Source organism: Nesoenas mayeri (genome assembly GCF_963082525.1).
Source record: "Nesoenas mayeri genome assembly, chromosome: 3".
Classification (NCBI taxonomy): domain Eukaryota; kingdom Metazoa; phylum Chordata; class Aves; order Columbiformes; family Columbidae; genus Nesoenas; species Nesoenas mayeri.
Genome location: NC_137544.1, coordinates 110,325,411 through 110,351,730, shown reverse-complemented (window position 1 = coordinate 110,351,730; position 26,320 = coordinate 110,325,411). Strand labels below are relative to the sequence as shown.

Below are 26,320 nucleotides of genomic sequence, written 5' to 3'. Positions count from 1 at the left end.
AGTTTCTCACCACCTCTGTTGTGCTTGATTATCGCTGACTTATCTCTTCCTTCTGTGGATGAAGGAGTAAGCAGCACTAAGTTTACCTGAAGGATCAGAAAATTTTCCTTCCTTGAAGAAGGCTGCTGTGCAGTTCCCAGCTCCTCGGTGTCATGGAGAGTCCAAGGAACTGCACGAAAGAGTAGACTTTTGCAGTAATAGATTTTTATATACATATTTATTTCTAAAATGTGCAATAAGTAACAATGTGGAAATTATATGAAAAATTCATGGTGAACAGAAATAAGAAATGTGTGTATGTAGTTGGTAAGTATAGGGATAATAAATCAAAGTAGTAGTATGAAAAAAGATAAGAAAAAATATTTTATAGACAGCTAATAGAGAATTACCCTAGTCAGTATTAAAATCTTACCTATAACATTCAGAAACTGTTTCAGAGATAGTTTGGCACATCTGCAAAGGGAACTTCTGCAGGAACACAGCTTCCTGTCAGAAGAACACTATTTTAGTGCCAAGCCCTCATTTTATTACCTTAATCACTACTGTAAAGTTATCTTTAAGTGAGATACTTTTATATGATTGTACCGTTTGCATATAATTTTAACCTATTGGGCTTTTCTACTTTGCAGTCAAGCATTTTGAAACCAAGCCTAAGGTACATTGGCAAAATACTTCTTGCAGATACAAATTATCTCCAGCACAGAAGGTTTCTGGTTTAGTTGCATCTGCAAGTTTTTTGCTTTTGACTACATACATTAAAAAAGAAATGGAAATAAGATCTATATCGCTAAGTGAATTAGCAACTTGCTTACCCAGAGAGCAAGAAGAACCTTTGCTGAGTTTTCTGTGTTTTACTGTCATAAGGTATGTGTATATTAGTGAGCAGTATGATACCAGCAGATCAGTGGATAGAAGCAGTTGCTCAGGCCTATACATCTCCAGCACTTATGACTTGGGGATTTTAAACTATAAACAGCATGTGTTCTGAGGATTTTGCTTTGGGTTGGTTTTAATCTCATCCCCCTGTCTGAGGAAGCAGTTGTTGGTTTGGACTGCCTCCTTTAGGATTTGGGGATGATTTGGTGTGCGTCTGGAATGGAGCTTCTGGGTCTGTTTGCTCAGAAATGTTTACATGGCCTGAAGTGACTCTGTGAACAACACTGACACAGAGTAATTGTGATGATTTAAGGCGGTATGGGAGCTTGCTTTAAAACCTCATTGCTATTATAAACCTGGACTCTGAGACCCCTGATCTTTGGAGTCATGGATAGAAAAAATGAGATGATTTCCTGTCATTGAACGCATGGAAGAAAGAGTCCTATTGCTTCTAGAAGAGCAGATGTTTTTTCTTTATCTTCAATGCTTTTCTAATCCTTTGGAATACAGACAGACAGAAACCTGCCTGCTCCCTCTGTGACATTTTTCCTGCCCTGGATTTGCTTTGGAGCAATGTTCAGGTGGCAAGGGATCATCTGTGAAGTATTATGTGGACTCTGCACACAATACCTCTATTAGAACAGCTCTTGCACAGCTCTTGAGGTGCTTGGCTTGCACTATCTCAGTGTTAGTCTGCTGTTCCAACATCAACCTTAATTGCAGAAATAGTAAACCAGTATCCCTGATTATATCCAGTGGATTATTTCCTCTAACTTTTGCACTGCTACAGAGAGGGTTGTGGAAACCACCTTTACATGCCAAACCAGGCACTGTGTCTGCTCTAGATGCTTAACTGGGGCTATCTGCGGCCCAGCAGCACATTGTTTGAATTCAGAAGTTTCCTCCCTGTCCTTACCCACTTCTTGATACATCTCTCTGGGAGCATTCTGAGAGCTTGTGAGAGTAGGATGGTGCAAAAGGATCTCTCATGAGGCATGCACTTCAGATGACTCCCGGTCCACAGGTTCCCCAAAATAAGTATGTAGGCACGGCATTCAGTTTCCTTTGCTGGGATTCTCCTTGGAGCAGCCTAACAGTCAGATTGGCAGTTAAAATGGCCGGATTATTCTGGTGCTGAGCACCGTTTTCTGTTCATTCATGGGGGCAATTTTGCCCTACTGTGAGGCAATGAGGCCCCATGTACTTGCTTTTGACCTCACTCATCAGCCAGTCATTCCTGAACTCTCTTCAATGTGTCATTTTCTTTTTAGATGCCTTCTTTTATGCGTAACCCATCTCATTGCGTAGGACTCTGATTAGTTTTATTCTGCAGTGCAGAGATCTTTTGCATATTGAGTAGTTGTTCAAGATGCAGCCTGGTCACAGGTTTTGTAGTTTTTGAGTACCTGATTTTATTACAGCAGATAACGAAGCAGGTCTGTGTTGCTTATTCCCCATTTACTGCCGGGGGTTGGACGTGTAAGGGTTTCCTAATAAAATAACAGAGGATAAGAGATCTTGCTTGGTCTTTTTTCATTTGCCAGTCATAGTATTTTCTATTTTTATATGCGAGTTTTTTCATGATAAAGTCGTGCCTTAACTCTCAGTGATTCAGTTTCTGTTACTTTTGTAGACATGTTTTATGTGTTTCTACAGTATTTTGCTAGATTGGTGTAACCAACCTATCTGTAAAGGCTGGAAATCAGGGTACATTACCCTTGGCAGGTTTTTAGGCTATCACAGGGTGGCAGATTCATACACTTGATATAGCTGTAGCCTCTGCGCCCAGCGCTGCATTTCAGTATGTGGAAGAGTTATATGGGTGCTTGAATTAAGTGGCATTTGGGCCACATATTTTTTGTGTCAACCATGGCGTCATGGGATGGGGGAAGGACATGGAATGAATGAAGGAGGATTTAAAACACACTTATTTTGAGGCTGTGTTGAATTCTTACTCCTTTGCTGTGCTGCCTTGCCCTTTATGGGCAGTTATTATCAGTTGCTCATCTTGGAGTTGGAAACCACCATGCTGCTAGTAAGCTATGACCTAGTGGCCATTACTGAAGCTTGGTGGGACGGATACTGTGACTGGAGTGTGGCAATGGATGGCTACAGGCTAATCAGAAAGGGGCAGGCAAGGAAGCAAAGGTGGAGGTGCTGCCCTCTACATGAAGAGATGGATAGACTGTGAAGAGCTGCCTCTGAAGAACAGCCTCAAGCAGGTTGAAAGCTTATGGGTATGAATCAGACACTGGGGAAACAAAAGAAACCTTGTGGTTGGAGTCTACTACAGGCTGCCAGATCAGGGAGAGACTATTGATGAAGCCTTCTTACTCCAGCTACAGGAGGCATTGCACTCACAGGCTCTTGTGCTGCTGGGGCACTTCAATCACCCCAACATCTGCTGGAAAAGTAGCATGGCAAGCTCTAGACTCCTGGAGTGCATTGAGGATAATTTCCTAAGCTAGGTAATAGACAGCCCTTCCAGGGGGGATGCAATACTGGACCTGATGGCCACCAATGCAAGTGAGCTAATAGGCGATGTCAAGATTGGAGGCAGCCTGGGTTGCAGTGATCTTGCGCTCATGGAGTTCACAGTCCTGAGGGATGTGAGTCAGGCAAAGAATAGTGTCAGGACCCTGGATTTTAGGAAAGCCAACTTCCAGCTCTTCAGGAAGTTAGTCAGCAGGACGCCCCTGGGAAACTGCCCTCAGGGATAAGGGAGCAGAACAGAACTGGCAGATCTTTAAGGATGCTTTCCACAGAGCACAAGAGCTCTTGATCCCCAGGTGTAAGAAGTTGGGTAAGGAAGGCAAGAGGCTGGCATGACTGAGTTGGGACCTGCTAGTCAAACTAGAGGGCAAAAAGGCACAGGCAGTAGAAGCAGGGACAGGTAGCCTGGGAAGAGTATAGGGACACTGCCTGGTTTTGCAGAGATGGGGTCAGGAAGGCCAAGGCACAGCTGGAGCTGAACTTGGCAAGGGATGCAAAGAATATCAAGATGGGCTTCTACAGGTATGTAAATCAGAATAGGAAGTTCAAAGAAAGTGCAACCCTCCCGATGAACAAGACTGGCAAACCTGTAACAATGGATGAGGAGAAAGCTGAGCTACTCAACTTTTTTGCTTCGGTCTTCAGTGGCAAGCTCTCTTCCCACACCTCTCAAGTGGATGTATTGCAAGAGAGCGACTAGGGGAGCAACATCCCTCCCACTATAAGTGAAGATCAGGTTTGTGATGACCGGAGGAACCTGAACAAACATAAATCTATGGGACCTGAAAAGATTCCTGAGGGAACTGGCTGATGTAGTTGCCAGGCCACTCTCCATGATATTTGGGAAGTCATGGCAGTCAGGTGCAGTCCCTGGTGAACTGGAAAAAGGGAAACATTGCTCCAATTTTTAAAAAGGATAGAAAGGAGGATTCTAGGAACTACTGACCTGTCTGCCTCATATCTCTGCCTGGGAACATCATGGAACAGATCCTCCTAGAACCCATGCTAAGGCACAGGGAAGAAAGGGAGGTGATTCGAGACAGGCAGCATGGCTTCACCAAGGGCAAGTCCTGCCTGACCAGCCTAGTGGCCTTCTATGATGGAGTATCTACATCAGTGAACAAAGGAAGTGCTACAGATATAATCTATCTGGACTTTGGTAAAGCCTTTGACGTGGTCCCCCACAACATCTTTCTCTCTAAATTAGAGAGATATGGATTCGATGAGTGGACTGTTCGGTGGATGAGGAACTGGCTGGATGGTTGCATCCAGAGGGTAGTGGTCAATGTCTCAATGTCTGGATGGACTCCCGTAACAAGTGATGTCCCTCGGGGGTCTGTATTGGGACCAGTACTGTTTAATATCTTCATCTATTATATAGACAGTGGGATTGAGTGCACCCTCAGCAAGTTTTTGTATGACACCAAGCTGAGTGGTGCAGTTGACATGCCTGAGGGACAGGATGCTATCCAGAGGGACCTGGACAAGCTCAAGAAGTGGGGCCATGGGAAGCTCATGAGGTTCAACAAGGCCACATGCAAGGCCCTGCACCTGAGTTAGGACAATCCCTAATATCAATACAGGCTGGAGGATGAAGGGATTGAGAGCAGCCCTGTGGAAAAGGACTTGGGGTACTGGTGGATGAAAGATTGGACACGAACCAATGTGAGCTTGCAGCCCAGAAGGCAAATCATATCTTGGGCTGCATCAAAAGGAGTGTGTCCAGCAGATTGAGGGAGGTGATTCTGTCCCTCTGCTCTGCTCTGGTGAGACCCCACCCAGAGTCCTGTGTCCAGCTCTGGAGCCCTCAGTACAGGAAAGACATGGACCTGTTAGAGAGGGTACAGAGGAGGACACCAAAATGATCAGAGGGGTGGACACCTGTTGCAATAAAAGGAATTTGGCAGAAATGAAACCCCCTTGCATTCTAGTTTGTCCTCAGTATGTCACTGGCACCTGGGGGTGGCTCAGCTAAACTTCTGAGTGCTGCCCAATTAAACCAAAATAATCTCAAGCCCACACCATAGGTCCGATCATGCTTAACAGCCAGTCTGGCATTATGTTGGCTTCACACATTTAAGGATTCATCAATAATGCAGGGTCGGGTCATGGTCATTGAATTTACACACTTGCACAGATTCACATATAGTATAAAATATACTATAAGTCTGAACACATCCAATGAGAGGTTCACATGACTAGATCCACAGATAATGACGTTTATTAAAATAACAGGTACAAGTTACTTTAAATTGCCAGTGATAAAATGCACTATCTGTAAAAAATACACTCTAGTACCAAATGTATGTATTCTAGGATGGCTATATAGTGCTACGGATGTGCTAACAAATACAAGTCTGAATCTCCCGGGAAAGCACTTGCTATAACCAAGTGTGCAAATCTTACCCAAAGGTGTCCCTCTGCAGGGAAAGATAGGTTCAGACTGTTGACTGATCCCAGAAGTCTGCGATACTGTCTCCTTGACTTCTCAGTGATGATGTCTTCCCTAACTTTCCCCTATTGTTAGGGTCTTTTATACTATTTTCTACGTTTATGTGGAGCTTGAGTGACTCTAGTCATACAAACCTTTGTTATTAACTGGTGTAAAATTCTCTCACCTCGATTTTAAAGGTATAGACTTAAAAGAATTCAGAGAGCATGTTCAAGCAAGGGTGGAGGTAGGTATCTTTTGGGATGGAGGTGTGTTTTGGTATTATAATCAGATTATAGGGAGCAAAGTTCATCCACAGGACAAATTTCTCCACAACTGCTAGCTCAGCAACTAGCATTTTGGATGGAATGGAATATTATCTTTTACTTGACAGCAACTATGTGCTCAGTACCATCTAGTTCCTCTACCTGCCTCCTACACAGAGCCTGGCTGTGGTATCTCCACAATGCTCCATCCTCCATTCTCCTTGGTGCCAGCACACTGAGCTTCCCCGTGTGTGTGAGCATCTAAGGATTCAAGCTAGGTGGGGTGGGAAAGCATCACAGAACAGATTCCTTACATGCTGAGCAGCTGACTTATGGGCTGAGGATGTGGATATAAATTTATTCTCAATAAGTGTACCTTTGATAATTATTTTCAGTAATTTGCTCCCTCAGTAATTATTCCACAATACCTCTACTCCGAAGGCAGACTGAGAGTTGGGATTGTTCAGTCTGGAGAAGGTGCCAGGGAGGCTTTATTGCAGCCTTTCAGTACTTAAAAGGGGCCTGTAAGAAAGATGAGGACAGACTTTTTAGCAGGGCCTGGAGTGATAGGACAAGAGGTTTTAAGATTATAAGAAGGGAGATTCAGGCTAGACATGAGGAAGAAATTTTTTCCAATGAGGGTGGTGGAACACTGTCCCAGATTGCCCAGAGAGGTGGTAGATGCCCCATCCCTGGAAACATTCAAGGCCAGGCTGGATGGGGCTCTGAGCAACCTGATCTGGTTGAAGATGTCCCTGCTCACTGCAGTGGGGGTGGACTAGATGAGCTTTGAAGGTCCCTTCCAACACAAACCATTCTATTACCTTAAAGTTTTTGGTGGTCTTGGGAAACAAGTAGAGGAAATTATGCCATGCAAGGTCAGGCAGTTTTACCTTTTGCTGTTTGATTAGAAGATGGTGACCGCCCTTTTGTTTTTATGTCCATTAGTTCATTCATATATTACAGAAGCACCAGCAAGGTTAACCCAGTTAATGAAATCCTCATTGATTAGTATTGGATAATGTAGTTATTTAAGCCTTACTTCCAGCATGGAATTTGTTTTCTTTCATGTTCAAAACTACAGGCACCATTTCCAAATAAAGTTAAAAAAATGATAAAAATAACTCTTATTTCATTTTCTAGTTCTGGTGGATCCTTCATTTCTTTAGAGTATTTGTACAGAACTGAATTCAATATCCCTACAACATGAAATCTTTGATAAGCTGATAAACCTGATACTAATGTTGGCAGGTGAATGAAAAAGAGGATAGCTGTAGAATGTGTATTGTATCTACAATGTAGAACACGAGAAAGAGCCTTTCAAATGCTAGTGAGAGCAATTGTATAGCTAGATGTCCACAACTGCACATACAATAGAGACCCTGGCAGTGCTAAGTGCTCAAACAAGTTATGTCACTAAGCACCTGGGATTTTCCTGTGCAGTTGTCTTGAGGGTTGAGCTGCTGGATGGCTGTGCCATTCTTGTTATTTTTTGCCACAGTACACCATTGGTTTCGATACTTCATGAATTACCTGAATAAAAGGAAACTTGATTGATGATTGATGGAATTAAGCTGAATTTGTGATTAGAGAAGTCAGAGGTCGCTGCTGATTGGAGAGGCAGGCCTTAAGGTAAAATGAGTGTTTGGCATGGATAGATCCAGGGCATAATTTAAGCTGGCAGGGGGCACTTCTGAAGGTCTTCAGTACAACCTATTGCTCCAAGCAGAAAGAAATAGATTAGGTTGCTCTGGGCCTTTTCCAGTGAAGTTTTGAATCATCTCCAAAGATGAAGATCCCACAACCTCTCTAGACCCTTGTTCCAGGGCTTGTCCACCCTTGTGGTGAAAAAGAATTTACACCTAATGGGAATTTCCCGTGTTGCAGCTCATGTCCAATGCCTCTCTGTGCACCTCTAAGAAAGGTCAGGCTCCAGCTTCTTGGAATTCTTCTGTTAGGTGGCTCCAGACAGCAGTTAGATCACCCTCTGCTGCCTTCCTAAGGCTGAACAAACCCAATCCTATCCTACTTTCATTCACAGATTCATAGAATCATTTAGTTGGAAAAGACCTTTAAGATATTTGAGTCCAATGATTAAACAGGTACTGCCAAGTCCACCTCTAAACAATGTCCCTAATAACCTCATCTCTGCATCATTTTAGCAGCTCTAGGGATGGTGACTCCACCACTTCCCTGGGCAGCCTGTTTCAATGCCTAAAAACCCTTTCCATGAAGAATTTTTTCCTAATATCCAATCTAAACCTCCCCTGGCGCAACTTGAGGCCATTTCCTCTAATTGTTTGAATGTCACATTCTCCTTTTCCTGAAGCCATCCTGGTGGCCACTGCTGGACTTACACTGTTATATCAAGTGTTGGTCTTGTACTGCAGAGGACATAAAAGAATCTTAAGGTAACATTTATGAGATTAACAATAATTGCCATGAGATTTATTATAACCTACACAGCAAAAGTTTCTTCAGTGTTTGGGGTTGACTGTTAGCAATGAGGGAGCTCTTCTCTGGAGATGAATCACAAAATAATTTTAGCATAAATTTAAAATATTAAATTATTGAACTCCTTTGGGGAAAAGAGTGGTTATTTGTTTTCTGCAGATGAAAATGTGGGAAACATGGAATCTGTTACCAGAAAAAAAATATACTTCAAATTGCAACAATAGTGTCACACATTTCAGTCTTCTGTTTATTTGATTAGTTTCATTGCTGTACTGAAAATATCTTTATATTTAAGAACTTAAATCAGTAGAAGATTGAAATGAATATTAGTTTACAGCAATTTGAAATTGATTTGTGGGGAAAAATAAAAGGGTCATAATTTAATTTTTTAAGTGTTGTGTAATGGAAGCTTTTCATGCAGTGAAAGATTTTAAGTATTAACATGGGTTTTTAATCACGTCTCTACAAGATGATGAATATCTATCCTAGGATGGAAGGTTTTTCCAGATACTCAAAGTTATTTTTATAGATTAGAACAAGGTTATTGACTGTAGTTTTTAAGTTCCTTCAGAACAAAGATGGTGAAGACCATTTCAGTAACTGAAATATTTGTATTTATTACACAGTATTATGTGAGAGATTATCAAGTTCATTTTAGTTTAAAGGCAGCGGTAGAATATTTTTCTGTGGGTGAATATTAAAACATTGTTTTAACTAAGTGCTTGGAAAAAATGAATGCATATGAAACAAAATAAAACAGGAAAGTTTTCTCAGGTTAGTGTTTATGAACATCAGGCTGACTTATTCCTCCAACCTATTTCAGTTAGTTAATAGGTCAAAACTCTTTATAATCTCTTGCTCTGTTCCTTTACTTTGTTGGAAGATAACTGCTTTGTTTTAGTAATAAACAAATACAGATGTAGGACTTGTTTTCTAAAGTATGAGCTTGTGATCTTCTGTAATATCAGAGTGAGTGTTCAGTGGAATAGCCTAGCAAAGGAGGACATGTGCTCTGGCACTTAGTGCAGTAAAATGGTTGTGAGGCTTCCCATACTAAACATATCTCAAAAAATCTTTTTTTTTCCCTTTTCTTACTTTTCTGGGTTAAAATATGCTTTGCTGCTCTCTGTGCTATGATCTTCATCCTTGAGGAGGGCATGTGTGATGAAATAAGGCTATTTCCTCCTGCCTGAAAGGAAAGTGTGACAGTTTCATCATCCTGGCTGCACAGGAATTTATTAACAGTATTGTTCTTGTGGGCTCCATCATTCTGATCAGCCTCAGCACTGATCTACAGGAATCCCAAAGTGACATCCGACTCAGCCTCTGACGCAGCTGAGATGGACAAACGACATAGACCAGGTTCTTCCAGGATGAAAGTAGTAGATGCCATTTATTGCCACAAGTGCATTTGTATACAGTTTTACCAATTAATTTGTCTCTTCACTATTGGTTACAAGTTACAGCAGTAACATCTCAATGGCTGTTTTTGCTATCATCAATGTTAGTCTTTTACTCCCTTCTTTCTCACGGGTACATCCTTAACATCTCCTGATACTCCATTACTCCCATCTTTCTCGCGGGTATATCTTTCTTGCTTAATATCTTCAACGCTAATTTCTGTTCGCATGCCCTCCGTCAGGGAATCCACGGGCCCACCGTAATCCCCTTTTTGTGTTTGTGCTAAAAAAATTCCCTTTGTTGTCCACTGCAGGGCTCTTTGCAGCAATCATCCATGACAACATTAGTAACACAACCACAGCAATCATCAAGACAATCAGTTCCGTTTTCACTACTGATAACAACAACCCTGAAAGCCCCCAAACACTTAACAATCTATTTAACGAATCCCATCAAAATCTTCACACCCATGTCCTTTTGCTAATAACAAAAAGTTTATTGCGGCTCTGTTCTGCAGTGTAGCATGTCTTACAGAATCTACATCTAACAAAAGTCCACTTGAAGCCTTAGAAGTTCTGTTAGTTTGCTTAACTAGCCAGCATCCAAATTTTTCTAAAGTATTTAAGGCTTTATGTGTGCCAACACCAGATACAAGAGATCCTAAAAACCTTAACCCCGATCACCAAATATCTACATTATCATCACATTTTGACTCATATACATGCAAAATGTGTTTTTCCCATCTTGCTCTTCTGTGATCTATTATCATAGATACATCGGGCATTGAGAGAGTTAATTGTCCTAAAATACATGGTACTTCAACAACATTAGAAGTAATTCCTGGCCAGGCTCTACCTCCGCAGATCAAGAATACACCATACAGGAGGTTTTGGGGTTGCTGTCCCACATTAGCAACAACACCCCTTGGATTCTTCTGCGAGGCATTACACCATCGAGTTTCATTTCTATAGTCACCAAGGGCAGAATTAACATTTTGCAGTTTTGTCCATTTATGTTCTTGTGTATTGTTCTGACACTTTTCACAAACCAGCTGGATACAAGCATCCATGGGCATAGATGCCAGCAATTCCAGTTCCTGTGGTTCAATATCTGCTTCCAGGAGGCAATTAATCCAAAGTGCCGTGTTGGTATTATTACAGTTTGTTGCAATGCCTTTGCACCAACCGCTATTTTGAAACAGTTGTGTGGTGCTGCTGTAGTCATCAAGGGGGATGCCAGCCAAGCATGTGTGGAATGGGTTTTCCGTAGATGCCATAGCTAGGCATATAGAGTCCTGGCCAGTCCTGTTGGCTAAAGTAATCCACATGTTAGTCTTTGTGCAGGCATCCAAAATGCAGCAGCTGCAGCAATCATTGTCAGGAAGATAGGGCAGGTTTCACATTTTGTGCCGGCAACCATTGCGGCCTTTGATCTGTGAAGACACAAGCATAGACTCTCCCCCAGCTTATCAATTGATGTGACCCTTTCCATTGACCATTAACTAGTGATTTGACCATAATTAATGTAGGTTCTTTCTGATTTAGCATGTTTTTGCGTCGTACTTGCAAAGTGTTTCATCACAGGGCAAATTTGGGCTGCACCACATAGATATAAGTGATTCATCACATACAATGCTTTTGACAATTGGTTTTGTGGTGTTTTCCCCACTTCTGCCCCCTTTTTGTTTTTCTAAAAAAAATACAGTTCAGAATCAGATACGTGTGTTGGACCTTGACTACGTACTCAGAATCACAAATCAAATTTAGAGGTTCCTCCTTAAAAAGCTCTAAGTAACGTAAAGCTGCACCAAGTTCTGCTAGTTGGGTTGAACCTTTAATAATTTTTACAGAAGGATGCCAGTTGTTATCTTCATCCTAGACCACTACAGCTTTATGAGACTTCCCAGAACCACCAACAAAAACTGTGCAAGTATGTAGGATCAGACCAGATACAAGTATGGTCTGTGACCTGGTGTTAAAGACTTGCAGGTTCGGCAGCAATTTACATTTATGCATGCCAAAAGCTGTGCTCTTAAGAAAATCGGCTAGTGCAATTTACAATGACATAGATAGCAAATAAAAAAATCAAAATTAAATTTCAAAATTATACATATATGATGAAAGGATCATGGCCTATTACGACTTAAATTAATTCCCTGCATTTCTTGATCAGAGTAACAATCAGTATATCAGTCTGTTAGCAATCTTATCATACTGTCCCACAATAGCCACAGGTTGTTTCTATGTTGTAGCTATAAAGAGACGAATCTGCAAGTCTAGTCGAATGCAATCAGCCTGTAAGGTTGTAGTAAATTTATTCATCAAAGTCTCTAAGTCCATTTTGGTTGTCATATTTGTTGGATATTGTTCTCCCTTACTGGATCGAAGTCCTGTTTCAGTTCTATCAGTGTAGTATTTGCTTTATCGAAACATTGGCTGTTAATACTAGTGGAAATACAGCATTTGAAATTTCCTTGGAGATTTCTCACTTGCAGCAAGCAGATCTGCACTATCCAAGCAGCTTCTTGTAGGATACGCAACTGAACAGAATTATCAGAAAACGTTATTTGAGCTTATAATTTACTTAAGAAATCTTGACCCAGGTAAGGGTATAGGGCTTTCTGGCAAATGCAAGAATTCATATGGTAAAACTTTGTTCCAAATTTGGCATTCCATTGGTCTCAAAAAACAGCCTTTATTTCATTCTCTCCCATGACCTCAAAACCTAGCACAGTGAATTTACTAAGAAGTCTCTTACAACTAATTACCACAGAAAAAGTCTATTAAAAAAAAAATTGTTTAATTTCCCAGCTTCATTAGAACTATGGATCCACTGGCAATGCCTTTAAATTTCACCCTCAGACTCCTTCATGCAGTATTACAGTTCTCTAGCAGTAACATTGCTGGGGGCGGGGGTGGAATAAAACCTCCCTCTCGCCCCCATCTGAGATTGGCATGACCTCCAGCCCAGCATGAAAACAAATTAGTTCGAACTCCACATCAAACCAGCCTGGCTCTACTCCACGCCCAAATCAGTACCAGTCTGACCCAGAGAAGCACGGAGCACTCTGACCCCCTAAAGCTGACCAGTGTGAAAAGATTTCAGCCAGGAGGTAAAATGATGAGCTCTCTCCCCAGATGTGCCAAAACCTAGGAAACAAGACAGAAGCAATAAGAAACAGCACCAACAACCCCTGATTCAAAGTCGAGAAGCAACACAGTGCTGCAACAAGGATGGATGACAACACTTCAGGAAAAAAAAAGTCAGAGTGGGGGGAATAAAGCCCCCCTTTCTCCACTTAGCAGCAGGCAACCAGGTTTTTTCTTTTTTTTTTCTTTCTCTTCTTGCTGCAGTTTTGATATAGCGAAGGCCACACAGGTGGCGTAATTGCTGGTACAAAGTGGGAGGCTTTGGCAAACTCCTCGGTTACAATGAGCTGAGTTTATCTTGCACCTTGACACAGGCCTGAAATTTATATTCAAACTGTATAACACAGGCCTGGGATATTTTGCTTTTTTGTTTTCCCATTTCATGCCAACCATAGTACGTTTTATATGAAATTCCAAGTAGCTCAGCAATAGTTACATTCCTTAGCTTCCTTTACCTTTTAAAATTTACAGATGTCAAAATCCAGCATATTAAACATCAATCCATTATTCCATTTTCCTAGATCCAGATCAGTTCATATTCTAGCAACTTTTAAATACAACCTCATACAATAGCAAGTTCACATCCATCATAGCATTTAGGGTTTGTTTTGTTTCTGGTTTTGGTGTTTTGTTTGTTTGTTTTTTGTTTGTTTTGTGTGTGTGTGGTTTGTTTGTTTGTTTTGTTTTGTTTTATTTTTTTCAATGCGAATCAGAGTTTAACAATTTAAATTAGGAATTTCTTAGGAACACGACTGAAAATAGTCATTTCCGACCCCATCTTGTAAGTAAAAACCATGAGAAGAGGGAGGGGCGGGGGGAAGCACAGGGCTGCTTGCAGCACGAGTGGGAAAAGTGGGGAGAAGGTTTTATGGTGTACTTATAGCACAAAAAAACAATTCTAACAACCAGTAAAACAATTAACTCACATTCCTGACAAGCTGCTTGATTTTCAGAGAGGCAATACACAGAAACACAGAATATGTACTGTAAAACTCGCAGATAACATGCTGATATCAAACATTAATATTCTCTACTGCTAATTTCAACACTAGTGTGTCCTTATCTTCTAAGTTTTCAACCTGCTTATTGATGGCCTCTTGAAGATGGTCAATAAAATGCATGTAATTCTCATTGGGACCCTGATTAATAGTTGTACATGATTTGACTGCTTTGTCCGTTTCAGGCACCTTTATCATAGCTTAATATGAGAGGTCTGCTGACTGCCTCAGCATTTCAGAAACCGATCGTGCCTGTAATTGTGGTGTGCCAATTAGTGTCTCTTCGAGGAGTTGGGGGTACCTGCCCATTTGAACGAATCCCCATCGTTCCGTCCTAAATGATCTATAGCTGTTACATTGCATAGGTCTAATTTTGCTTGAGTCTTTCATGGTTTTTATCTGATCTTGGGGCAACATGTACACATACTCCTTTTTCTTTTAACTTTTCAAAAAAATGCTGCAGACCCTTATTCTCATCCTCGTCATCAGATAACGTGGACTTGAATGGTGCTGGAGAATCATTAGTAAAAGGGAGGTTCAGGGTTTGGAACACTGCACTTTTTTTTTTTTTTTCCAAATCTAGTGCAGGGAAGCCACTCGTCTCCGCTGTCTCTGTGTGTTCCTGTTGCTCTTTTAATCCTCTCAAAGTCTCTACCAACAAGTGCCATGTTGTTAACAGTTCAGTTGTTTCTTTGGATCTTTCAGTAGTGCTTTGCCCCATAGTAACATCCTTTGTTAAGTCAATTCCAGAAGGCTAATACCCTGCTTCTTCGGAAGCAATTTCCATGTAGATAATAATACCCTCTTCTTTACATAAGTTCCACCCGCCACGTTCCCGGTAGCTCACCAGCTCTTGGCGTGGTGTCTTTTCAAGGATCCAGATCTTCGGCAGCTCCCCCCTGCTGCTCTATCAGCTGTACCGGGTTCTGTCTCCACAGCTCGTCTTCGGCTGTCACAGCTTCACTGCTGTCTCTTTTTCATGCGAGATCCTTCTTCATACAGGATCGCATCAGGGTCACGAGATGTTGCAGTTGAGAGGGACAAACAACATAGACCAGGTTCTTCTAGGATGAAAGTAGTGGATGCCATTTATTGCCACAAGTGCATTTGTATACAGTTTTACCAATTTATGTGTCTCTTCACTGTTGGTTACAAGTTACAGCAGTAACATCTCATTAAATATTTTTGCTGTCATCAATGTTACTCTTTTACTCTCTTCTCTCTCACAGGTACATCCTTAACATCTCCTGATACTCCTTTACTCCCATCTTTCTCACGTGTAGGCCTTAATATCTTTAACATTAATTTCATCAGTTTCAAAAATTGTAGTAAGCAGAAACACATTGATAGCCTAAATATGCATTCAGTTCTTTAAGATAATAAATTAAAAATTTAAATGCAAAATTTTGTGATTCAGAAAACAATAATTTTATGGAGGAAACTGATTTTAAAAAAAAAAGAGTCTCAAGAATATACTTGAAATCAGAAGAGGCAATAACGAATTAGCAGGAATGTGTCTTAAGTCACAATTGAGTCTGTTGGGCACTACCACTCCTCTTTCACTGAAATGATTGATTTAGCTGGCCAGGTTCTCCCTGTCAGAGAATTGTTTTTTAATAATCTTGTCTGTAGTTTTACAGCCATAAAAAGCACATGGTGTCCTGCCAATCAGTCCTTTGCAAATATTTAAAACAATAAAAACAAGTTTAAAATGGAGTAATATACCTTTTTTACCACAAAGTAGCTCTCATTTACTGTAGAAACAGTAATTGTTTTGCCTATTGCCTCAATATCCATCTCCCAGTGCTCTGAAAGGCAAAACAAAGCAAAGTGGGACTGTCATTGTGTCTGTAAGTAAGCCAGGCTGGTCTGTGTGACTCTGTATGGACTTAAAGGAGTCAGATCTGGGATGAGTGTGAACCTACACTGGACCATCCATGCTGTCTGAGACCTGTGTATATTGCCAGTTTGCTGAAGCACATGGGTATTACAAGCTTCTAAAGAAACATAACTGGTTCTTTCTGAGGTTATGCAGATATGTTTGCTTTGTAGCTACAAGTCTGGGTTTGAGGTTGCCTTCACATTGGCAGCAGAGCCGTCAGTGTTGGGACCCATGGCAGGAAGACATGCAGGACAGTTGAGGCTTTGCTGGTGGTCCCTTCTTGGTAATGCCCAGGCCAGGATGTGTGCTACATCCAGTGTCCCCTCAGAAAACCAAATGCCTGTGTATCAAAATCAATGCTGAATTTATAATGAATTTGCAGATAGTAATAAACGAGTGGTATCCAGTACTCATGGGCAGACATGGAACGTGGACTTGGTATGTGGAAAAAAGGATCAAGAAAGAGCGTGGAGGCTGCCCTGATGTGTACTGAAGAGGGTACTTTCCTGATCTCTGAATATCTTTTCCTGAAATATGGTGGCTTTTGAAATTCCTTGATGATTTCAGCATGGTCTTGTACACTCAGTCCTGAAACTGCACAATGTCCTTAGGTCTGTGCCAGAGACCTGAAGGATCTGCAGCCACATAGTCTTCCTGCTTATCTAACCAGATGTAGGTGGATGCTAGGGTTGGTTGGTTGGTTGGTGGGTGAGTTGGTTGGTTGGTTGGTTTTAAGCCTGTTCTTCTGAAGGGAGGAAGGGGTAGCCAAGGCCTCTGCCCCTCAAGTTCTGGCTTCCAGCAGCTCTGTTATCTCTTGGTGGTAAGAGTGTGGGTGTTCTGCTGTGGGATGCTGCTAAGCCCTGGAGGGCGAGCTCTTGATGCTCTTACCGAGTGCCCTGGGACGGAGCTTCATATTCCACTGCTGTATGTATTGCTGTGGTCAAAGCACTGGTTCTCCAGTGAGAAAGCCACTTGTCTCCTGCTGCTCTCCACGTCCCTGTTCTGTCTTGCTGTCCCCACCAGTTCTTGATGCCTCAGGCCCACAGTGCACACAATTAGAGCAATAGCAGGGCCCTAAGGCTGTTACAGGCAGTGCAGTTACTGATTACTGTATATGTTCATGTTCTTCCTTTTTTTTTTTAGAAACTGGGAAGTGTGAAACAAAGTGCATTGGCTTAAAAACTAATTAAAATCACCATTGCTCAAGTGCTACAAAGAAATACAGGACAAAGCTATGCAACAACACTCACCCTCTTTTCTGCTTAGAAACCCCACCAGGAACCAAATGTTTGCCTTTCTTATGTGCATCAACCTTTACTCTGTTATCAGTAGTTTGCTATTAGAGAAATGCATGCATCATACTTCCGCTTTTGCTAATACAGAGAGCACACCATCCCAAATCCATTAGAGGTCAGGATCTGAAACCACAGTCTCTGCAGTTTTTTGGGGATTTTCTTGAAGGTACATTCTGCCTGGTACCACGTGATGAAATGTAGACGTTGCAGCAGCACTTACGTACTATGGAGAATGAGCCTATAGGACTGACTGAGCATTGCTGGGTGGCTGGTTGGTTTTGATTTGGCCTGAATAGGTGTAGTTTGTACTTCTAACACTATGTCAGAACTCGACATGAAATTGCCCAGGTTTATTTCCTTCTTTTATTATGAAATGGCTTTAATGTTTCAATGGAGTTTTTCCATGAGCATCTTTCTTTTCCAAGTGTTTCTGACTATTAAAATCAGGGTTTGTCCATGTTGATGTAGCATTAGTTTAGCTGTTTCATGGTAAGCAATGCTAATATGTGACTGTTCTGGTGGTGTGGAGAAGTCAGCATTTACTGAGTAAAATTGGTGTAATGAGCTTAAGCATGCTGCCAGTGAACCTATGGAACCATGGAGTCATGTGTACTACTCATGGTTTAGTTCAGGGATGGTGGTGGCTGTGGTGGTCTTCCATACTCATGGTGGTAGTATACACTGCACTTTGTCACGCTCTCATTTGTGCCCTGTGCCAGTTGTGGTTTCAAGGATCCCTGACACTGATTTCCACTCATGACACAGGCAGTTTTCTTGTTGAGTGTCAGTATTCTCCTGAGCTACAAGACTGAGAAGTATAAACAAAGTCAGTCTGTTCTGCAAAACTTCCTACTTGCTGCCACTTACAGTTACAAACCCTTGATCAGAAACCATTTTTCTAAAAATCGTGGTCACAGGGTTGTTATGTTCCATTCTGTATGTTTCTGTTTCTTTTCAGGGAAGGATCATGTTTGCAGATTTATTGGCTGTGGAAGGAATGAAAAATTTAATTATGTGGTCATGCAGCTTCAGGTGAGTTCTCTGCTTCTGCTCTCTCCCCCGTCCCGTGGAGGTGGCATCACAGGGAAGGACTTAGAGTGAGAGAATAAGGCCAAGAACTGGTGTAGAGACTTTGTTGTACATCAAAAGTGGGTGGAATGGGAGACAGTGAGAAGGGGGTGATGTTGCTGTCATATCTCTAAGGTATTTCATAGATCTGCTTTTCTGTTTCAGATGTCTTTCTGTCAATTTTCTGTGGAAAACATTCAAATCAGAATGCTTGCAGGAGCTATCCACAGTATTGTGCAGCAGTGGCAGCTGTTTGAGATATCTCCTGCTGAGCTCTGCAGCATTCAAAATATGTCTTGTATCAGAGCTCAGAGTGCAGTGGGAGCCAGTGGTCACATCAGCAACACAGTCTTCTCTATGAAAGGAAGTGATCTCTGGCTCACCTGTCTCTGCCAAGCTCAGCAGTAGCCTGGCTTTTGCTGTGAAAGTGTTTTCTCCTCTTTGAAAATTGCTCATATTAATTCAATACAGTTAAATCCTTGGGTAGAGTGTACATGGTGACTGTACTGCTGGACAGACAGCTACTCCTATCAAACAGCTGAAGTATTACGTGAGTGTCTACATAAGCCACAATAACAGCAGGACCTGCAAGAGCAACTGTGTGGTTCAGCATGAAACTTCACCAAGAAAACATATATAGTTAGATCTTCAGAGCCCAAATACAGTGGTACTGTGATGAAAACTGCTTTCTTTTTCACAAAAGCACCTTTCTTTTACAGCATAAAGTTACAGGAGAAAGAGTTGGAGGGGAACAAGTGGGAAGAGATAGCTGAGTTAAAAACACAGAAAAAAAGGCCTTTAAGGAGAGGAAGATTGTCCCTGGCTTGAGGAGAATACTTTCAAACTAAAGGTGCTTCTTTTTGGCACAGTTGCCTTGAAAGCTGGCCTGTTTCAGCACCTGATACCAGAGTTGACAGGGAACTTGTCCTATCCCTCTTGCAGCTTGTGTGATCAGGGCTTTACTGTGCAAAGCACTGTATGATTATACAAGCCTACCCTTCCCTGAAGAGCTTACAGCACATGTCATGTTTCCTTATGTATAATTTGGGTGACAGAACATGCTGAAGGAAAGTGAGAAGGTTGGAACACTAAGTAAAGAGAAGTAAGCTGTCGCATAAACTGGAAGGTTATTTTTAATTAGTGAATGTGAATGAAGTAGAATAGCCACCAGCAGAGCCCTGTACTTCTTTAAAATAAACTTCTGATTCTTTTGAAGTGTACTTCCATTTTGCAAGGCTGATATATAAAACTGGTAAATTCCTGATGCTTGGCATCCTGACTGCTGTTACGGATAGAAAAAAAGCTTTTGTTCTCTAACCAACCCTGGCTGTTGCTGCAGTGTGGGTGTGAATATGGTTCTTGAATGAGCTAATTTGGAGCTCAAGGAACAACAGGGCTTCTAACCCCCAGTCCTGTCCTTAATGTGCCTGATGAAGATGACTGTTCCTTAGAAAAAAACTTCTCTGCACAGAATCTCTTACTTTCTGGCATGTTCTTGACTACGTAGCTGAGCTCGTAGAGTAGGCAGAGCTAAAAATCATTTCACTATTTGCAAATGAAGACTTTGATACTTAAAGCATTAACTAGTTTTGCATCATCACTCTTCAGGCTAAAATTTTAATTCAGCTTCAAGGTCTGCTGAAACATGGTTTATCATGTGACTGTTGGGTACTGCAATTTTCTCTTTCTCTTCAGTCACTGGGACTGGGGCTTCAACTCTAAGCTTTGCAACTCACTGCATCTGCTTCGTTTCATAGCCAGCCTGATGGTGTTTGTTTGGAAAATAATGCTAATTTTCTCTCTTTCCCTAGGGGTAGTACTGGATATTCACATGCCTTGGGTTGTTTCTGGATAGGCTCCCAAACTAGCTGGGGAAAATTATGGTACATTTCAGTGTGCAGCTCTGAAAAAACATCTGCCTTTCCCTTTTACCATTGGGTAAGAGAGTTGATGCCCAAGGAAACACTTTACAGTGGAAAGGAAGATCTGCTGTCAATTCAGTATCATGCATCTTTCAGGATAGCAATGGCAAGTCTGTGCTGCCTCTAGTAAACTGTCACAAAAATTAAAAAAGAGAAGCGACTAGAGTCCTGAAGTGAAACGTAGGTCAAGCCAATTTGAGTCATATGCTAAAAGAACCAGTTACAGTTGGCCCTGTAGTGTCTGTAAATGGAGAACTGAAAATGGGTGGATGAATAGATGGAATTCCACTAGTCTGGAGATCAATCTCTGTTTTCTCATCAAATGTTTGGAATGTTTTATGTATCTTCTGTTGTGAATTTTGTTTGAATACATCTGGACTTGTATTATAAGCATATATGTCTTTGCAGAAGCAGAATTAAGAGATTCTATAACATCATGATAATCAGCATGTTCCTATAGCTTTTGCTCTTGATGCATGTTCTCTGAAAGTGGACTCTTATTCCTAATGTTTCTGATTAGTTGATAAATGTGTTAGTTCTGTGGATTAGAGGGATAGTCTGCTATAGAATATACTCATTTTAACACCTTCTTTCTCTTCACAAATCTAAAGAGGTATAGACGAAACTGAGATGACAGAAATCAAATAACACTGTGATTCTTCTGGTATTTAGTCTGTCCTCTTTTTTTTATGTTTTCTAAATTGTCTTTATTTTCATGCACAACTGGCAGATTTTTTTTCCCCCCAGAAATGTAATTAACTGTAAGTAGATTACCACTTTTTTTAGTAAGTATTTTTTAAGTCAATAGAAAAATCCTCCTCTCCTGATTTTGGGTATGATTCTCTTGATAGACAACTTTTTCCATTGTGCTGTTGCGACAACCGTGCTGACTTGAGCTTGAGTCACACAGTTGTGAGCTAGGGAGTTTTTGATGAAACTGCTTCTGTGAGCTTCATAGTGGCTTCATGACCCACTTATATTTGTACTGCTTTAATTTTTAGATGGCTCAGAGAACAGTCAAAAGTTGTTCTTAAATCTGCTTCTATTAATATACGGTCTGGGTTTAACAGTAAGGAGATGCTCGGCTCATACAGTCTGAGGCACTGCTGTCTATGCAAAGCCTATTTCCTAAACAGTACATCAGCTAACTTCCCAAGATAACAGTCTTGTACCTTCTTATCAGCAAATACATCACTTAAAAGTTAAAATGAAGTATTGGAAGATCATATACAAGAAATAAAGTAGACATAAGGTGAGCACCTGCCTGATTTGCATTTCTGCTTTTTTGGGGATGCGTGTTAGAACTTGCAGCTGTGAAATGCTCTGCTTTAGTGTGATGGTTTAAGTGTTTTGTTGATTGTTTCAGGGCCGAAATCTTGCAGATCTCAGAAGGAGTCAGCCTCGAGGGACTTTCACGCTGAGCACAACGCTGCGATTAGGCAAACAGATTCTGGAATCAATAGAAGCCATTCACTCTGTAGGATTCCTGCATCGTGACATCAAACCTGTATGTTGTTTTGGAAATTTTGCTTTTAGTTGTATGTCTGTCTGTTCTGCTTGAGTCAATAAAGACAGCCTGAATATGGACAGATCTCAGTGGAGGCATTTAGGCCTCTTTGCACACTCCCACTGAGAGTGGTCATATTGTCATTCCTTTAAGTGCAAGCTAGTTTTTATCAGAAGAGGCTACTCCATGGTGGGTTAGTAGCTGTCAGTCATACTTGTACCTGCCAAAGCAATCTAATTTTGAACAACCATTTGGAGTTCAACCAATTATTAATATAAAAGGGCTTCAGAAAGGAGGCCATGCTCTATGACACATCACTTGAATAAATGCTATTTAATGTATTTGACTGAGTTAAATAATCCTCTTATTCTTTTCTGAGCAATTGCAAAAAAAAAATGGAGCACAGTTTCCAGTGTCAGAAACACACCGTGTTTGTCATCTGCCTAGGTGAGGCATGATAATTCCAAGTCTCACTATAAGATCCAGTCTTTTTCCTGCAGCTGAACACTTGTTGCTACACCATCCCTGAGACCATCTTCCTTCCAGCAAAATAATTTGCTGCTTTTAAAATCAACTGATTTTGGCTGATCAGATTCAGCTGAAAATCAGTCACTAATGTGACTGGCCACAAATCCTTTAGCAGCTGTCCATTATGGTAAAGGATATAACTTCAACATGGGCGTTAAAAAAGAGCTGCTCTGTTTGTGTCAGTTTATTAACTAAGAAGCAAATCCAGTGTGCTTTGGATGGCTGAATGTTCAGATTAATTTAGGTAATGCAATACAGTGGATGGAAATTCTGGGAGTTAGGGCAGAATACTGCATACTAGCAGCTGAACCGTGAACAGAAACTTTTGTCTACGATAACTCTAGCCTGTTTTGCAGGTGATGGAGCTCTCACTGCAAAGCTAGTAGTGTTAAGTGTAGTTCTTTCTTATAGCAGCTGAAATGTAGCTAAGCTAATGTGAATTTTAGTTATTTTGAGACTCCACAGTCACTTACCTGCAAGGTGAACTTATTAAAATGGCAGTGATTCTCTAATCATGATGTTTAGGATGCATCTTAAGATGCTGCTTTTTGACTTATGTTTCCACTAGAGGCATGTGGGGCTATATGACAAGGTTTTGTTAACAATGGCCACTCTTACCCAAGTTGCTGGTATCAAACTGACTTTTTTCTTTCTTTCTTTCTTTCTTTCTTGCTTTCTTTCTTTAATTCTTTCTCTGTCTAGTCCAATTTTGCCATGGGCCGCTTACCTTCAACATACAGGAAGTGTTACATGTTAGACTTTGGTCTGGCCCGTCAGTATACCAACACTACTGGTGAAGTTCGGCCAGTAAGTAAATTTTATGTAATTTTTTTTCACTTCTGCAACTGCTTAGGCATGGAAAGGTTTTGTGATTTTTGTTCATGTTGTGGTTGTTATGTTTGGTCATTATTTTCGACTGCATTTTCTGCAAGGTGAGAAGCAACAGGTGGCTTCAACTGAGTTGGGAATCTAAGAAAGAAGGTTTGCTTTGGTCTGAGAAGGTGTGAAAGTGTGTGGCTTTTTTTTTGCTTTTTTTTTCTTTTTGCCTTTAGGATAATCCTGTTTTCCACAGGCTTGGAATACTTACTGAGTACATTACAGCTGACTGAGCAAAGAGGCTGAGCCCAATGCTGGCCATGTAAGCTCTGTAGTTCTAGAGGACTGGTCTAGTTCAGTTCTCTGGAATCTGGGGAACCAGTTTGGTGCATTCTTAAAGCTTTTTATGAATAAAGTGCTACAAATTGGAAGCTGACCTGGTCTCTGATGCTGAGCTTACTGTGAACTGCAACCTGTAATGCTGTTCTCACCCTTGCCTGGCTTTGGTTTTGTGTATATTGCCCCCTGTCCAGGTTTCTTGGTAGGATTATTTCAGCAGGCCTGCTTGGAGGGCAGGTGAGAGCAGGAGACATAACAGGCACTATATGACGTGTTATATTAAGTCCTTCTACCAGCACTGTGTTATCTGGGGTCACTCATAAGGACATGTTAAGCTTTCCATGCTCTTGGTCAGAGCATTTCTAGACTTATTTTGGAACCCAGAGCAAGCAAGGAGGGCTTAGACAATCATATGTTTATCATCATAGGCTTACACATTTTGGTCCGCACATCTTTTCCATCTGCAAGATAATTGCTGTCACGAGAAATGTTAACAAGGTGGGAGCTAGATTCGAAGTCTCTGTAGTGCAGATTATCGTTGGAGATTGGGAAGAAAGCAAAGATCAGTGAGCAGATTTTGCATCTTTAGCAGATGAAAACAACTGCTGGATTTTTCTTCTATTTTTTCCTCTTTTTTATAAGTCTTTTCAGTTGGACATTGCAAGCCTTTTCTTTTTAGCTGTAGATAGAAGCAGCTCCACAGGTTGTGTCTTCATCTTGCATTTAAAAAGACACACACTGTGTACTGGTCTTCCTTGTCAGTGCTGTTTAGTTTGGGGGATAACCCTTCTTCATATTGCCCTTTTCGAAATGCAGCCCCACTCGTTTCCTTTTCCTGCAGTCAGAATTCAAGCTCATTATGGATTGAACCTGGCATTTGGATTTCTGCAAAATTAAATAATTGCTTCAGTGAAGCAATTATGTTTTAAGTCTGCATTTCAAGTCCTGTTGTTTGAATACTATTCTTTCTTTAAAATTAAAGAAATTCATTTTTCCAGATGTTCCTTCTTTTGGATCCTCTCTTTAGTTCCTTTTTCCTACGAATTTAAAGTTTGCTTTTACTTTGCTCCATCCTTAGAGAGTACTCCCAGGCTCTGTTTTTGGAAACAGCACGACGTCCAGCCTTAGTATTTTTCAGAACAAAATATTCTTCAGCTGTGTCTCACAAGCTGTATCCTGCTTGGGTTGGTGTGGGTGAGGTGAGTCTTTGTTAGGATGCATGACTCTGAGAAGGTCAGTCTTAATTCTGGTAATTCTGGTGGATGGTTGCTTGCCTGACACAGATGGATGTCATGGAAGGAATAATAACACATAATATTTTCCTGAAAAAACATCTGAGGATCCCCAGAGGGGTGGGAGTATGCTCTGCTGAACATGGTAAAAAGTCTCGGTTTGTTTGGGATGTGGAAGGATCATATAGAGTAGTCTCATATGCCCAATACCCTATTCTCCCATGCCATGGTTCAGGTAGTGAAGGTTTCTGGCAAAAATTACTTCAATCGCTTTTGACATTATGTTACAGTCACCAGGCTATTGGATTATGTTGTGTCCCTGCTGCCTGATACCACTGTTGAGTCCCACTTAGCAGACTGAGACATTTGCCTGGAGAAGCGTGGTGTGATTGCTGTCCAAATCATGCACCAAGGATTAGGAAGGCGATAGGGTTGAAGTGTGGTATAAAGACAAGCGAAATGAGGTGGTTTTTTGTTGTTGTTGTTTTAAATTTAAAAAATTATCTTTTATTTCACCAAAAAGGTTATTTAAAGCCAGTAAGGCAGATTCTTCTTTCTCCATTCTCTTTCGGTTCCTTCATCCATGAAGAATACAGTTCCAATGGTCATCTTGAGCCTAGCTGTTTTGTGATGTGGTCTGAGGTATAATACACAAGGTAGGCAGGGGAAGGAACTCACTTTCTCTTTTTCTGGAAGCATGTCTGAATTTTGCTTTCAGTTGTATACATTTATTAACAGACATTTTCTGCTTAAGCAAGTACTGTGCAGTTTCCTACAGCTGCAGAAGCATTGTCATAATTTATGTATAATACTGTAAAAAGTATTTGCTGTTTTCACATCCTCTGAAATTCATAACCTCAGTCTTGCTTGTTGCCTGTTCAGAAGAACTCTGAATGACTTGCTAGTAATACAGATAATGGCCCTGGTATTTAGGATGCTGTGGTTTTGTTGTTGGTGGTGGTAGTTTTTTTTTTAATGTGTATGTGGTTTTTGTTTGTTTGTTGTTGGTTGGTTGGTTGGGTTTTTTTGGGTGTTTTTTTGTGGTTTGTTTGTTTGTGGGTTTTTTTGTGGTTTTTTTTTTTTAAACTTAGATTTTGCCTTCTTATTTATGGTCACTTTTCTATTTTGAAAAGGGAAAAGCCAGTGATTCTGTGGAGCAAAATCCTCTAGAGACTGTGTTGGCACTGATTTTATGTATGTGTGATCCCATACAGCATGATTTTTTCTTTTATATGAAAAGGCCTCCTTAGTAGGCAGATAGCATAGGCTGTCACTTAAAAGGTCTCATTCTGATTTTCTAGAGTTTGATTAAAGCTTTGAGGTGGGATCATTTCTACTCTCCATAATCTTTATGGAGCATTAGTTTCTTCATCCTCAGCTGTCACCACTCTGACTTTCCAGACCCTCTTTCAAGGGCTACCACAGTAGCTTTTACCTAGGGAGCTTTTACTCTTCTAAGCTTATGATGAGTATTTTGTTTGTATGTATTTACAGAGAATAGCTACTTGACAGTTCAACTTGACTGCTCAGCATTTGTAAAGTTATGGGCCACTTGGCTTAACTAAATCCAAACGTATTCTGAATCGGAATTTATTCTCTGCTTCTAGGAAAAGAAAGCTGATGTACCTTATGTGGGATGCTAATACTAGTACAAATGCTACTC

At 41.0% G+C, this 26,320-nt stretch overlaps 1 protein-coding gene across 1 annotated transcript in view; it reads left to right on the top strand.

Annotated features, from left to right (window-relative positions):
• LOC308038900 (tau-tubulin kinase 1-like) overlaps window positions 1–26,320 on the top strand; it is a gene marked incomplete at its 3' end in the record, with an annotated part of 98,616 nt that overhangs the window by 11,952 nt on the left and 60,344 nt on the right. The window contains exons 3-5 of the mRNA XM_080341837.1: window positions 18,204–18,277; window positions 21,602–21,742; window positions 22,973–23,077. Coding sequence (XP_080197963.1) covers window positions 18,204–18,277; window positions 21,602–21,742; window positions 22,973–23,077 — 320 coding nt within the window. The remainder of the gene's footprint in view (window positions 1–18,203; window positions 18,278–21,601; window positions 21,743–22,972; window positions 23,078–26,320) is intronic.